The sequence below is a fragment of the Sorex fumeus genome, unplaced genomic scaffold (assembly GCF_029834395.1).
Source record: "Sorex fumeus unplaced genomic scaffold, SorFum_2.1 ptg000045l, whole genome shotgun sequence".
In the NCBI taxonomy this organism is placed as follows: Eukaryota; Metazoa; Chordata; class Mammalia; order Eulipotyphla; family Soricidae; genus Sorex; species Sorex fumeus.
The window spans coordinates 19,610,853-19,626,470 of record NW_026606102.1 but is presented as its reverse complement, the minus strand read 5'-3'; the positions used below and the strand labels follow the sequence as shown (position 1 = coordinate 19,626,470).

The following is a 15,618-nucleotide window of genomic DNA, read 5'->3' as shown; positions in this document are numbered from 1 at the left end:
CGCCTCAGAGAACCTCTGGATAAGTCTTTTCTTATCCTAGAAATTTCCAGAGAAAGGGAAACACCAGGCTGAAGCCTGCGACTGCCCTCAGGTCTGAACGTCTTTCTGCCTCTGAACTGGCCTGTAGGTCTCTGTCCCCTGAAACCTGTATCAGATGAGGTGGGGAGTATCTGTACAGAAACACCAGGAAGACTACCACTGAACAATCAGAAAGGTCTTAAAATTACTTCTAAAATGTGCCCTTTTCAAAGGCCCGTGTGCTTGCTGTGTGTCAGGCCCTCTGCAGGGCTTGGAGGCCAACATGGTACAAATGAGACTTTCTGCCCGCAGTTCCCCAGCTGGCAAGCTTTCAGGGTCTGTGCCCTGAGGACTTGAAACTCTGGTTGATGTTGAACAAACAAAACAAAAACCCTAATCCAATTCTGTTTTTAAAAAGCACACAAAGCACTTTTTATTTAGAAGTGAAAATGGAATATTATTCCCCCCTTGGGGAGAAAATAATTTGCATAAAAACTTTAGAATGTCAAGTATAAACTTACCCTTTCATTCCTGTAGGAGATATCTTTAATCCGAAGACACACTGAAAACAAACTCTTTTTTTTTTTTTTTTTGTGGGAGTGTGGGGACTAGAGAGATAGTACAAGGATTAAGGTATGTGCCTTGTGAGTCATTCCTGGTTCAATTCCTGGTACCACTGGAAGTGAGACCGGAGCACAGAACCAGAAGTAGCCCCTGAACACAGTCACGTGTGGCCCAAACACCAAAAAGAAAAGAAAGACAAAAAATAAAATGAAAATTTGTTTTTATTAAATTAAAGTAAGCACATAATCTACAGAGTCAAAAGCAACCCCAGACTTTTAATGATTCCTTCCCTACTCTTTGGACCTCTCTTTTGTTCCCAGAAGCATCTGTCAATTCACATGTATTGCTTTTGGAATATATCTCCATATTAACTTTGTTATAATAATTCTTGACTTCTAAAATCTTTATCTCTTCCCATCCTTATCTAAATTACCTTTTTGATAAGTTCTTAGAATTTACATAAAGACTTTAAAATACTCTTCTCTAACAACATATTAATGTAGCCTAATCACAGTTCTCTTTTTTTCTCTTGTTGCAACATATGATTTTTTCCTGGGATCTTGCCTTATAATTTTGTTCACTTAGTTTTCTTTGTCTCACTGACTAAATCGTTCCATACCCTCCAATAGCACTGTGGTATAATTTTTCACGAGGTCAGACATATCAGGAAATCTATCATTGCTTTCGGTTGTTGGGATTTTCCTTTCCTCAGGGCAAGTCCTCCAGCTCCAGTCAGGGGCTGGTCGCTCTCCATGTCTGCTGCCCAGATGTGAGCCTGAGAGCCCCCTTTGCAGAGTCCTTGGCATCTCTTCCATCTCTATCTGGTGTTGGTTCGTCTGTTTCCTGATTTCCACTGCTTCCTTTTCGTAGTTTCCTTCTTGATTTCAGTAGTGAGAATTTGTGCACATTTGTGAACGTGATTTTAGCCTGAGAGTTGACTGTGCCCTTAAGGGGAGAATGCCTGGTTCCTTGCTGTGGATTTGGAGACTTACTTTGGAGTGGTTGATGACTGGGAAGGGGAAGGGGCTCTGGGTGCAGTATTGGCTAGGAGGTGGCTTGTCATTAGAAAGGAGGGTGCCTGTGATTGATGGGGTGGGGGGAACCCAGGCAGGGAAAGGGTTCTGAGCTCGTCAGAGTAGGAGGAGTGCTAAGGGTGCTGTTGCCTGACTACTGGTGACTTGGGATACTGGAGAGATGATAGTGGTCCAGGATAATGCTGAGCTGGTCAGAGGTAGCTGCAGAAAAAAATCTTAACTCTGGCCTGTGGAATACTCAAAGCACAGGAAAAGTGACATCCCTTCTAGGGACCCTGGCAAATGCCCCAACAGGGAAGATTCTTCAGGCACTGTGCAGGACTGTGGGCATCACCAGGGAATAATGGAAAGATATGCCATGAAGGACCCTCTACTATTACTTAGCATCGAGGCTGGTCTTAAGCCAGTGCCAAGCACCTTTCTAGAAGTATGAGGTGGGAGGATTTTTTTCCTGGGTCACACCCAGTGATAATCAGGGGTTACTCCTGGCTCTGCACTCAAGAATCACTTCTGGCAGTGCTTAGGGGGACTATATGGGGTGCTAGGGAGTGAATCCAGGTTGGCCTCCTGCAAGGCAAGCACACTACCAACTGAACTATCCCCCGATCCCCCTTTAAAAAATTTTTAAAACTTTTTTTGGGGGGCAACACCTGGAAGTGCTGGAACACCTTGAGCACATGATGATGAAATTTATTCACTGTTTTTTTCTTCTTATACAAACTGCAAGCATTCCTTTACAGAGTGGGCCATCTAAGTCCCAAACCACTTCTTGATAATGACCATATTTTTGCCTTAACTGAAGATTAGAGGATCAGTGTTTTATAATAAATGAAATGAATACTTTAGCAGTTTTCTGATACTTAAGATATCAGGAGTTCATCTAAGTGAGTCAGAAATGCTTATCTGACCATTTCATAACTACTATAGTAAAAAAAAACCCTACAACATTAAAAAATAATAAATTCCACATATATATAAGAATATATTCTTGGGGACAGAAAGATAGTACAGCAGAGAAGGTACTTGCCTTGTATATGGCTGACCCTGGTTCGATCCCTAGTACACCGCATAGTCCCCTCAGCATTGCCAGGAGTGATCCTTTAGCACAGAGCCAGAAGTAAGCCCTGAGCACTGCCGGTTTAATACAAAACAAAACAAAACTAGAATACATTTGGATGACGTATTGAAAAAATTTGTTTTCCTTTTGGGTCACACCTGGCGAAGCACAGTGGTTACTCTTGGCTTTGCACTCAGGAATTACTCCTGGCGGTGCTCAGGGGACCATATATGATGCTGGAAATTGAACTCAGGTTGGCCGCGTACAAGGCAAATGCCCTACCCGTTGCACTATTGCTCCAGCCCCCCATATTGAAAATTTTTAAACGCTTCTAATAACTTGAAAATTTTTAAATGCTTTTGTATCACTGTATCACTGTCAATCCGTTGATCATAGAATTACTTGAGTGGGCGCCAGCAAGGTCTCTTTCCTCCCAGCCCTGAGATTTTAGCAGCCTCTTCTTACTCGTCTTTTCCCAACGATTGGAGGCTCTTTCAGGATCAGGGGAATGAGACCTGTTGTCGTTATTGTATTTGGCATATCGAATATGCCATGGGGAGCCTGCCAGGCTCTTCTTAAAGTTTATTTCAAACAAAAAAACTTCACAGTGTTGAATAAAATTCTGAGCATCTCAGTTACAGAAATCATTCAAAATGTGATAGTCTAGTGTTTATTTTATGTTATGGCAGGTACACTTGAATTTCAGAAAGTTAAAACATATGAAAAGTGGTTAGGGACTAACATTTGTATCAACAATGATAAATGCTAAGACTTTGTTATACAGTAGGGTACAGTGGTGATGCTAATCCAACAGGGCACCATAGAAGCATATGTAGAAGCATATATAAACGTTTCTCTAAATATTTATTAGGTTAGAAGAAATTTTGAAATTAGATTCTAGCATCATAAATATGAGAAGAGTAGGTATTACAATCCGTGGAATGTAGTCAAATGTGTGTTTAGAGGAAATGTCACAGCTCTAAGGTTACCACTGGAGGGGAAACATGTTAAAAGGTATTACAGTGTCCACACAAGAAAGGATGGTGGCTCTGTGGAGGTGGGAAAGATAGTGAAAAGCACATATGCTAAGAGAGAGAAACAATCAGCCACTGGTTAAAATGCTCCTATGCCATGGTGGTATCAAGCGTTCCCATTTGGTTACAACCTCAGGCCGATACTGACCCTGAGGGCCTGAGTGCAGTTATTAGGCTGGTCATTGTGCCCTACTCAGACCTGACTGATCTGGGGAATAACTAAACGCAACAGACCCACTGCTGAAGAAGAAGAGAGGCCAAATCCTTTACCTCCTCCACAGCAAAACTAGTCTAGCTTTACACGATTCGTGGCTTAACATATGAATTCTTTACACGTGAATTCTGCTGAAGTATTGATTTATCAATTACATAAACTGTCCTTGAATACACACAAACAATGGAAGTCATCTCGATTCTATCTACTTGAAGACCCTATCAAAGTCTGATAAAGAAGGGTGAGCACAAAATATAGCTATTCTCAGAAATCAAAGGAGATGCAAAGCTCCTCAACTAACATATCAGCAAATTGAGTCTGGTAGCTATAAAAATGTGTGATCAAGTACAACTTATTCCTGGGTGAAGGGGTGGCATTGTTAGAATTGTTTGCTTCTTTTTATAATTTAATTGGGGCTCATAAAGTCTAATTGACTTACCAGGTCCAGCTGCAAAGTGACTGATTCAGAACTTGACCCTGTGCCTGCCAGTATCCAGTGTTGTTTTCTCTCCTTAGAGGAAAAAGCAAGCAGTCGGAGAAGAAACTTGGACCTAGAGTCCCAAGCATCAATGAAATTCTTCAGTTCACCTCAATATCTCCCACCACTCATATCTGCAGGCCTGATCTTGAAAGTCACTTCTAGTCCCATCACTTTCCAAGCCAAAAACCAGTTTGGACCTCATTTTTTCTTCGCTTTCCACTCTCCCCTAGGGCTTGCCCCTCTCTCCTCGCATGCCCCTCATCAATTTTGCGGAGACAAAAGCGCCACCTATTGGCTCAATTATACACACAGGCCTTGAGCAGGAAGTGGGCGGGCTGAATGAGCATCAGCATGGGTGTCCTGGGTACTGGGGTACTGAGGGTGTCTCCTGGGAGCTGAAAGGCACTTGCTCCAGTGAAGACATACTGCTTGGTGTGGGAGAGTACCCACTGAAGTGCCAGCTCCCCAGGAAGCCCTCCCCCATTTTTCTCGAACGGCTGACCTGAGAGTTGTGTATTGTGTGTACATGTATGTAATCCATGGCACAGAGAACTGACGCTGTACTTTGCAACAGACAAACAGAGGAAGGCATACTGGACTGGGGGCTGCAAACCTCAAGTCTAGTTCCAGGTAAGTTCTTTCCTCTCCTGTCCCTGATGGCAATTCACAACTCTCGCTAGCCTCTGGTTTCCTGCCTCTACCCAGCTGAGGACCAGAGGCACCAGCAGGGCTCCCCTCTGAGGAGCTTAATCCAGGCAGGTGACAACATAGCACTGTGCTGGCGAGATGAGGGCAACGCTGGTCCTTACAGTTTGGATCTCTGCCCAAAGCCTCAGTCTCCCCCAAACAGGGAAATGGTATCCTGCCCTCTCTGTGTGAGGCATGGTGGTCTTCATAACTGCTAAAGCCAGGATGCAGGCAGATGAAGATTCCTGGCACAGGACCCGTCTTCTCTGTTCACTCTTTCCCTCACTGGGCAGGGCAGCCTGGCCAAGGCAGGGAACAGCACCCTTCTTGTGGCAAGAACAAAGGTGCTGACAGCTAAGCCTCTGTGCTTATCCTGACCAAAGGAGGAGCACCCTCCCCAAAGTCCCAGAGTCCTCCTGCTCCAGACTGCCACGGTGCAATCTTGTCTTCGAGGAGACTGGATTGGACTCATATGGAGGACACAGAATATGTCCTCATAAGGAGGACACATATGTCCTCATAAGGAGGACACAGAATATGGCGTGACCCATAAGGCGGACGCCCACAAACTTAATATTTTCAACAACCCACAGCCAGGGAGAATGAGTTTCCCCACAGAAGCAGAACTTGAAAGGTTCTGGCAGGGTTTTGCAAGGTTTTTTTTTTGTGGCAGCATTTTATGAAGAAGACCAAGGCAGAGAGATATCCAATGTATTTGAAGCTGAGGGACCACGGAAACATTTGGGTTCTGGGCTCCCTGCAGGAATGAAGATGGATGGAGAAGCAACGTCTGTCTACGGAGGACAAACATTTCTACAGATTGTGAGTTAATTTCCTGACAAAAAGAAGCAGCTGTAACTCTGGTCACTTGCTTGCTCACTTCCTCCCTCCATCTCTCCTGGAGCCATGCATGGGGCAATCGGGGAGCACCCACACTTCCAGGTTTTTGCATCTGGCAGGAGGGTACAGTGATTATCAAAGAGAAACCAAGTTTCAGGCTCTGGGCTAACTGCTTTACACAAATAACCTCATTTGATCCCCATTCAGTGCTGTAGGTTTGGCGATAAATGTGAAGGAGTAAAGATGAAGGTGAAGATATTGCCTGTTCGCCAGGAGCCCACAGTTCATAGACTGAGAGCAGAGGGGCTAACACCCAGGAGCACAGAGCCAGGGGCCCCTCAATGCCTGGCAAGGGTGGGGTGTCATCCATGGGAAATGTCTGTTAAAGCTCATGCTTGAAATGGACAGAAGGTCAGGAAGTCCTACTGGGCAGAAAGCCTGAGCATCTGTAAAGGGGAAGAGGGAAGCAGAGCCCATCGGGAAAGGGGTTGGGGAGAGTTTGGAGGAGCAGCTGAGCACAAGAGGCCTCAAAGAGGGGCCTGTCTAGCAGGGTCTGCCTTGAGCCCTCAGAAAATGACATGGCAGGCAACCTTCGGCTCTCTTGATGTCAGCCCCCAGGCTTCCTGTTGACCAGGGGTTTCGGAGCCACCCCTGGGAGATCATAAGCAGGAGAGGCCTCTGGGTTTCACCTTGCCCGCAGGAAGGGCCATATTTGTCAGGACTGAGGCTTGCCCAGCTCCAGCCTCCTCAGCTGACAGATGAATTGTGGAGCTCTCCGCATAGCTCCAACTAGGCTGGGGCAGGGAGAAAACTGGCCCTCCTGTGGGGTTTGCCTTCCCTGCCACCCAGCCAGGGGCAGTGAGCTCAGTGGTAGTTCACTGAGCCAGTGGTTCACTGTGCCCCAAAGCACTCCCAGGCCTCCTCAGATGCACCCTCCCCACATTCTCTGCCTCCTGCCCACCTGGGGGCCACAGTGAGGAGGGTGGATGGCCTGGGATTTAGTCTACCATCTGCCGTGCGACCTGGGATAAGTTAGCCCTCCCTCTGGGTCTCAGCTTTTCCATCTGGCTTTAAAAACCTAGTCAAGGCTTTGGGATAAATGTCCTCAGTCTTTATTTACTGGGGGTTGGAAGGGGGTTAAGGAAAACATCACGGGGCCGGAGTGATACTACAGTGGGTAGGCCATTTGCCTTGCATGCAGCTGACCCAGGTTCAATCCCTGGCATCCCGTACGGTTCCCTGAGCACCATCAGGAGTAATTCCTGAGTGCAGAGCCAGGAGTAACCCCTGGGCATTGCTGGGTATGACACAGAAAAGCCAAACAACAAAACAAAACAAAACACCCAGCATGCAACGCAAAGGGAAGTTAGGATGGTGGGAGGGACTAACAGAGGGCGGGCACAGAGCAGGTTAGCTGAGAAAGCGCCTTGAATTGTGGTTGTTGGTTTAGAGCCACACTGTTTTGAGCAGTCTAGGTCTGAGCTCAGGGACCACTCCTGGCAGGCTCAGGGGTACCATATGGGAAGACAGGGATTGAGCTGGGCTCCACTGTCTTGTGCAAGGCAAGTAAGTGCCTTACCTGTTGTTCTCTCATTCTAGTCCATAGAAAGCGAATGCCTTGAGGGTTCCACTTTTCACTGGCGGGGCTGAGAGCAGGAACGGGGAGGTGGGATTTGATCGAGGATCTGAAATAGGGGTACAGGTTCAGAAGCAAGCAAATGGACAAAGAAGGAGAGACAAGGAGTTTCCAGGTGATTTTGCTTACTTAAAGCTTTGGCCAGGTGGGCAAGGGGCGCCCAGGGTTGGGATCTGATGGGTCAATTCCTGACTCTCTGCGTGGACTCGCGGCTCCAACAGAGGTCGCTGTTCCCCAGGAATCTCGGACAAGCTCGACTGTCACTGGTCCCATCGGGTGGCTTCCGTGAGGCATTCCAAGGGCTTCAGACACCGGACAACACTTCCCAGGCCCCTGTAAGCGTAGGGCCTCACCACTTACCTTGCCTGCGGCCCCGGAAGGCTAACACGACTGTGCGCGCGCGGGGGTGGTGGTGGGCCTGGGCCCGCTCTGTGAGCTGATCCGTCCCTCTCTGTCCCCCTCGGGAACGGACTCAGCTCCCGGCCCCGAGGAACGCTGCTCCGGCGAGGGCGCGTCTTCTCATCAGGAGGCCGGGCCACAGGCTTCCCAAATCCCGCGTCGCAGCCCGTGGGCGCGCGCTCCCGTCTCCCGCTGCCCTGGTCCCAGCTCCCTACCTGGGCACAGAATCGCAGGTCCTCCTTCCCTGCCCGGGCTGTCGGGGTGTCGCCGAGGTCCGGGAGTGGTGGGCTGGGGATCCGCAATCCGACCCCGGGCACTGCGAAGCTCGCAGGCGTGCTATTGGAGGGGAGGGGGGCGGGTCAAGCACGATCGCTCAGGGCCGCACGGGCACGCCGAGAGACACGGCCCTCCGGAGACAGGGACGGAGAGACGGACCTCCGACCGACCGGAGACGCACGAGGCAGACCGACACAAGAGGCGATGAAAGCCGAGGCTCGCGCTGCGACACGCCTGGCAGCGGCCCCGTCTGCTCACAGCCTCAGCGACCTGCCCTACAGCTGCGCCGCCACCAGGCGCGCCCGTGGGCGCGAGGTTCCGGAGCGGCGCTGCCCACCGCTGGCCCGCCACCCTCTTCCCACGAAGGAATCCCGCACTCCCCGCAGCTCCCTTCCTCTCAGCCCGCGCCGCGCTCCAGCCCATGGTGCGCGCGCGCACACACACACACACACACACACACACACACACACACACACACTTGTCCCCACGTAGGTGGGAACTGGAGGAGACCGGCCAGGAGTACCGCAGGAGGGAAAGCTGAAAATGCCTCCAAGGAAGAGTAGCGAGACTGAAACCATAGTGCAGCGGGTGGGGCGCTCGTCTTGCAAGCCCAGACCCAGGTTTGATTCTAGGCATCCCGTATGGCACCTAGAGCACCACTGAGAGTAATTTTTGAATGCACAGTCTGGTGTAAATCCTGAGCATCGCCGGGTTTGACCCAAAAACTGCCCCCACGAAAGCAAAGGTGGAGGCGAAGATAGGGGAAGCTAAGCGTTTCATGTTCCCTGGACAGAGCCTGGGTAGGCACGTGGCTTGCTGGCGTGAAGACGCGGTTCAGTGCAAGTCCCTCTCCCAACCTTGGTGCCAGACCCGGGTCATGCTCCCGTGCAAGTAGCCCAGCAGCTGGAGCACGTCCTGCCTGGGTCTCTTCCTTAGGAGTCAGTGGCTCTCAACTAGGAGAGTATTTGGATCAGGGTAGGGGAAGCCGGAGACATGGACTGGCCACATCCCAGCTGCCTGTTTACTCCAAAGCTGCTGCACCGTCTGTGGGGACCACCCTGTCCCTGCCACAATCCTGGGTTTGTGAACAAAATCAGCTGGGAGGGTTGGAGGGTTGCAGTGTATCCTGCCTGGCTCTGGGGCGCTTGGCTCCATGTGGTGGCAACCCCGACAGGAGCTTGCCCAGCTCCAACCCTGCAATAGGTGTGCACAGCACTTCTCCAAGGCCATGCATGGCTGACTTAAACGCTGTCTCAAAGCCATGAGATCTGATCTCCCGCCCTCCAGCATTATTTACAGGGACCATAAAAAGGAATAATAACACACTCAACAATTTCTTCACGGTTATCAGGATATTGGGGGGGGGGACCAGCTGAGTGGGCACCTACCCCTCAAATTGTTTCTGTGCTGTTGGAAGAAGGCAGCCAAATGGTGAGGTAAACTGAGGAGGCTGGCACAGTCAGTGACACTGTGAGACCCTCAGAGCCTGTCAGCTCGTGTATCTTAGAGGCTTCTGGGAAGTGCCAGGTTTCTTTTTTTTTACGGAGGACAACAGCAGATGCCACTGTCTTACAGATGCTCCAAAAGATGTGGCGGAGCCATTGGAGAGGGAAGACAATGGAATGAGCCCCGAATCCCTGGAAGACCCTTCTGCCAGCCTCAGACACCTACTTACTGCAGGCATGGTCCCAAACAGAATGGGTGAGGGGCTCCCAGAACACCTCTCCTAGGTCAGAGACTAATGATAGTTTGGATAAGGAAAACATCTGGGCCTGGAAGTCCTGAAACCAACCTGAAGTCCTTCAAAAGCTTGCTACTCACATGATCTCCCATACATAATTTCCACTCCTGTAAAAGTGTGTGTGTAGGATCTGGATAATTCCTTAAAATCACACCAACCCCATCTTGCAGAAACGTGTGTGTGTGTGTGTGTGTGTGTGTGTGTGTGTGTGTGTGGTGGGGTGGGAGGTATCGGCATCCCCTCCTCCAAACCAGGGTTTCACCAGCAGCCTGGGCATGGTGGGGCAAGGCAGAGGCTGAAGGCAGCAACTGCTCCAGGAAGCCTTTTGTCCAGAGCACCGGAAACCTCCTCTCTGAGACCACTGTACTTTTCCTCCCAAATCTGGGTCAGGGGATGGAGCCTGGGGAGTCATGAGAGTGATAGCAAGGGAGGCAGCTCCTGGCTGCACTTACTTCTTAGAAAAGAAAATGACAGAAGGGGAGAGGGAGTAAGAGGACCCCTGCGCTGCTTTTCTTTCTGACTTTTATGGACATAAGGTGCCAAGCAGGGTGGGTGTCTGAATGTAAGGGAGAGAGACTCCTGCCACAGTAAGTTCAGGGCATAGGTAGTGGAGCCAGATAAATAAACCTGTGAACCCTCCCGGTTGTGAGTTGATCTGGACTCATACAAGAAACATTTCTCCAAGGCTTGTTTTGTTTGTCTCAAATTTTGAAGCCCCATCAACCTAGAACATTCCACTTACAGCATCACTAGCGCCTGCTTAACTTTCTGTGTAAGCAGACTGGACTTCATCTCTTTCCATTGGCTGTGTAGTCTTTTAATCTGAGGTCCTGAAAGGGAGTCCTAAGAACTCCCTAAGGACAACCCTAAGAACTTGTCACTAGCTAGGTGTCTGACCTGTTGGGCCCTTCTCAACTCTTAGCCCCATTCATGGCCTGTGAGGATGAGAATTTTCCGAGGACTGGGTTCCAGGCAGCTCCCAGTAACAGAGCCCCTTCCTCACCAGCTGATGGCATCCTTAGACTTAAAGGGATTATTCCACTGGCTGGAGGCTGCACTTGGATGAAAGGGAGACTTCCTGACTTCCTACTCCCTCTTGGGCACTCTTGGAAGAAACAGCCTGCAAGGACTGCAAATCCCCCCTCCCCCCCCCCCCCCCAGCTCCTATGTGTATTCACATGGGCTTATCTCATTCACTGCAGTGACTGGAGGAGTTACAAGACACAGCACCTAAATTGGGAGAAAATGGGGGAGGATTAACCCTGATCCTGATTGAGATCCGGGTGGGAGAGGATACCACTACAATAATTCGCTTTCCCTTCAAGGGCAACATTGGGGTGAATGTAGGGACAGAGATCAGGGAACAGGGGCTCCAAAAGTCTGCAGAGAGCTCCCTTTCTGTAAGGAGCCCAGACCTATAGGGCTTTTTATTTGATGTCCTGGATTGAACCCAGGGCCTCACACATGCAAGGCAAGGACTCAATTGCTGAATTTTATCCCCAGACCCAACAGAGCTACTTTTGTTTATTGGGGGGTCACTCATTCCCAGGGGTCACTCCTGGTGGTGCTCCGGGGGTCACATGTTTCTCAATGCAAGACATGAGCCTAAACCCTTATGCCATCTCTCCGTATGACACAGCAACTTTTTCATATTAATCATTACTAGGTGGGTTTATTTTTTCCTTTCATTTTACACGCATGGAAACAGACATACAAAAAGCTTAAGAAATCTATATGTGGGAACAGACCTGGTAAGTTGTGAAGGCAGGAATGGGCCCCCACCCCATGGCGTGATTCCAGAACACTCGCACTTAACTATTTGCAGGAAACTGAGGCTGGGAAGAGGAAAGAACCTGCTTGCTGGGCGCGCAGCCTTGCCAGCATGGAGTGCGGTTGGCTCTCAGACACCGCAGGCTCGAGCTTTGACCACGGCGGGGCGCTGTCGGGGTAGCAGCCTGCCCATAGGCTCAGTTCCTGCCCATATTCAGGGCTCCTCTGCCCTTTCACACCACCACCCCCAATCCGAAATATATCCAGACTGAACTGGAACAACTCAGTTAGGTTCCCGGAGGAAGACTGGGTAAAAAGGTCTAATGTGATGGACAGGGAGCCGCCCGCAGGCAAGGAAACCGCGCAGGACCGACCCTTTGTGTTTAGGCTCCTGGGGGAGCCGGGAGGTGAAGGCAATGCTGGCTGGGGTTGAGGTTAGGGCTCGCTGAGGGAGTCTCCGCTGCCTGCATCTATGCTGCAAGAAGCCTGTGTGTGTGTGTGTGTGTGTGTGTGTGTGTGTGTGTGTGTGTGTGTATACGTGCGCGCGCGTGTGTACATGTGTGTGCTTATGCAGCCCGCCCGAGAGGGTTGTGTGTGTGTGTGTGTGTGTGTGTGTGTGTATGCGCGCGCGCGTGCATGTGTGCGCCTATGCAGCCCACGGAAAGCGCGTGTGTGCCTCTGCAGCCTCGCGGTGCGATCGGAGAGGGAAGGGGGAGATCGAGCGAGGGAGTCCCACACCCACTGGCAGACACCCAGTCAAACGCGGGGTTTCCACAGGAAACGGAGGCAGATTCACCGAGGGCCCCAGACACAGAGCCCAAGACAAACCGATTCCGAGAACGAGGTCGGAAGACAGGGCAAACTTGAGCGATGGGGCGGTGCGCGCTCGGAGAAATTCGCCCGAGCGGAGCGCCGCAGGGAAGTTTCGGGGAGGGACACTGGGCAGCCGGGGTTCTCCCGGGGGCAGAAGTGCCCCGCGCTTCTCTGGGGCTGGATGGCTGGACGGCCTTTGGAAGGGAGGAGAGGGGCGCAATCGAAAGTCTCACCTCTGCGAGGCCCCGGGCCGCTGGCACCCGGGTAGCTCCCGGCGGTCACTCCAGTGCGTCTCGCCGCGGGGCTCCGGCGGGCCCCGCTCGGGCCGCCCGGGTCCGGGTGCCTCGGGCAGGCGCTCGCGCTTCCACCGCGCGTCGGCCTTGGTGGCCCGGGGGGAGAGGATGGGCGTGGACGGTCGCTCCTTGCCCCGGCTCCGGCCGGGTCCGCTCGTACCCTGGCATCCGAGGGCCGCGTGCGTTGAAGTGGCCGCTCCGGGGGTCGCGGTCTCCCTGGGCTCCGCGGGGAGGTGGAGAACCCGTCCGGGGCCACCGGAGCCGAGCTCCCACCGCCGCGGCCGTTTGTTCCCGCCGGGCCCGGCGCGGAGACACTCGGCCGCCCCGCCCCATCCCGCTCGGGGAGCTCCGCCCCGCCTCCCGCTCTTCCGCCCTGGGCGGCCGCCGGGCGGGGGACCGGCCTCGGCTGTGCTGCCGCGGAGACCGGGGCCGAGATCGGCGGGCTCAGTTCCTCCCGTGCGCGCGCGGGTGCGGGTCCTCGCCGCGGGCGCCGCGAGCCTCCGGGCGCCCACCGCGGAGGCGCGCGGCCCGGCGGGGCCGCCAGGGGGCGCTGCGGAGCCGGGGACCCCCTCCCCGCCCGCCTCGTCCCCCGCCCCGCCCCGCCCGCGCGCAAAACACGTTCGCCCCGGAGGCAGCGCGGCGGAGCCCGAGCCGCGGCCGAGCGGAGCCGGGGACGGCGGCGGCGGCACCATGACCCTGGGCAGCTGCTGCTGCGAGATCATGTCCTCCGAGAGCTCCCCGGCCGCGCTGTCCGAGGCCGACGCCGACATCGACGTGGTGGGCGGCGGCGGCGGCGGCGGCGGGGGGGAGCTCCCCGCGCGCCCCGGGCCCCGCGCCCCCCGGGACGTGCTCCCGCCCGGCCCCGCGCCGCCCCGGGAGGAAGCCGAGGCCGACGCGGCCGAGGACGGAGACGAGTCGGGCGGCTGCTCGGACGGCGAGCCCCGCGCGCTCGCGTCCCGGGGGGCGGCGGCGGCCGCGGGCAGCCCGGGAGCCGGGGCGGCGGCGGCGGCGGCCCGGGGCGCGGCGGGGCCGGGGCCGGGAGCGCCGTCGGGGGGCGCGGCGACGCGGAGCCCGCTGGTGAAGCCGCCCTACTCGTACATCGCGCTCATCACCATGGCCATCCTGCAGAGCCCCAAGAAGCGGCTGACGCTGAGCGAGATCTGCGAGTTCATCAGCGGCCGCTTCCCCTACTACCGGGAGAAGTTCCCCGCCTGGCAGAACAGCATCCGCCACAACCTCTCGCTCAACGACTGCTTCGTCAAGATCCCCCGCGAGCCGGGCAACCCGGGCAAGGGCAACTACTGGACGCTGGACCCCGAGTCGGCCGACATGTTCGACAACGGCAGCTTCCTGCGGCGCCGCAAGCGCTTCAAGCGGCAGCCGCTGCCGCCGCCGCACCCGCACCCGCACCCGCACCCCGAGCTGCTGCTGCGCGGCGGGGCCGCGGCGGCCGGGGACCCGGGCGCCTTCCTGCCGGGCTTCGCCGCCTACGGCGCCTACGGCTACGGCTACGGCTTGGCGCTCCCGGCCTACGGCGCGCCCCCGCCGGGCCCGGCGCCGCACCCGCACCCGCACCCGCACCCGCACCCGCACGCCTTCGCCTTCGCCGCGGCCGCCGCGCCCTGCCAGCTGTCGGTGCCCGCCGGCCGCGCCGCCGCGCCGCCCCCCGGACCCCCGACGGCCTCGGTGTTCGCGGGCGCAGCCTCGGCGCCGGCGCCGGCGCCGGGCACAGGGTCGGGCCCGGGCCCCGCAGGCCTGCCCGCCTTCCTGGGCGCGGAGCTGGGCTGCGCCAAAGCCTTTTACCCCGCGTCGCTGAGCCCGCCCGCCGCGGGCACCGCCGCGGGCCTGTCCTCCGCGCTCCTGCGCCAGGGCCTCAAGACTGACGCGGGGGGCTGCGCGGGCGGCGCGGGCGCCGGGCCGGGGCAGCGGCCTTCCTTCTCCATAGACCACATCATGGGCCACGGCGGCGGCGGCGGCGGGGCCGCGCCCCCGGGCGGGGGCGAGCGCTCCCCGGGGTCGCCGTTCGCCGCGGCGGGGCCTGGGGGTCAAGCGCAGGTCTTGGCCGTGTTGACTGCCCCGGCCCTGGCCCCGGTGGCCGGCCACATTCGCCTCTCGCACCCCGGGGACGCCCTGCTCTCCTCGGGGCCCCCGTTCGCCGGCAAAGTCGCCAGCCTCGGCGGCTGCCACTTCTGACCGCGTCGGGCTCCGGCCAGCCAGGCCCGCACGCCCCAGCGCCTCCCGGAGCGGCCGCGGCCCCCGCGGAACTCAGGGAGTCTATTTATGAAGCGTCCCAGACCGGCCCGCGCAGGACTCGGCCGACAGGCTCCGCCGCGCCCGGATCGAGCCAAGAGTTGGGGCGAAGCGGGCTCCCTCCGTCGCTCAGGGAGAAGCCCGGACCCCGCGACCAGGTCGCCCGCTGCGACAGCCGGCCAGCTGGAGCGGGCCGCGGGGCTGGAGGCGGCTCACGCGCCTAGCCCCTGCGCCCCTCCGCCGCCCGGAGGAAGAAGCTCTCCGGAGAGACGGCCGCCCAGGCCCTTCGGATTCCGGGATTCTGCCAGAAGCACCCCAGACGCACGGAGGTCCCCCTTTCCGCCTCTCGAGCACCCCTTTCCCGACTCGGAGGCTCTGCTCAGCCAATATTATAATTTAAAGACACCTATTAACCGCTTTGTGCATAGAAGAAAATTTCAGCTTTCCCCCTCCTCTTGGTATTCTCCAAGGAAGTTCGTTCTTTCCGAAGCCCAGAGAAACGTCTACACAG

At 55.3% G+C, this 15,618-nt stretch overlaps 1 protein-coding gene across 1 annotated transcript; it reads left to right on the top strand.

The window, feature by feature from the left end:
- Nucleotides 1–13,547: 13,547 nt before the first annotated feature.
- Nucleotides 13,548–15,166, top strand: FOXD2 (forkhead box D2). Its single transcript, XM_056122350.1, has one exon. The coding sequence runs from the start codon at nucleotides 13,548–13,550 to the stop codon at nucleotides 15,048–15,050; it is 1,503 nt and encodes a 500-aa protein (XP_055978325.1). The 3' UTR covers nucleotides 15,051–15,166.
- The last annotated feature ends 452 nt before the right edge of the window (nucleotides 15,167–15,618 follow it).

Coding starts and splice junctions, on each gene's coding strand:
- FOXD2 (XM_056122350.1), top strand. CDS start 13,548: ATGACCCTGGGCAGCTGCTGCTGCGAGATCATGTCCTCCGAGAGCTCC.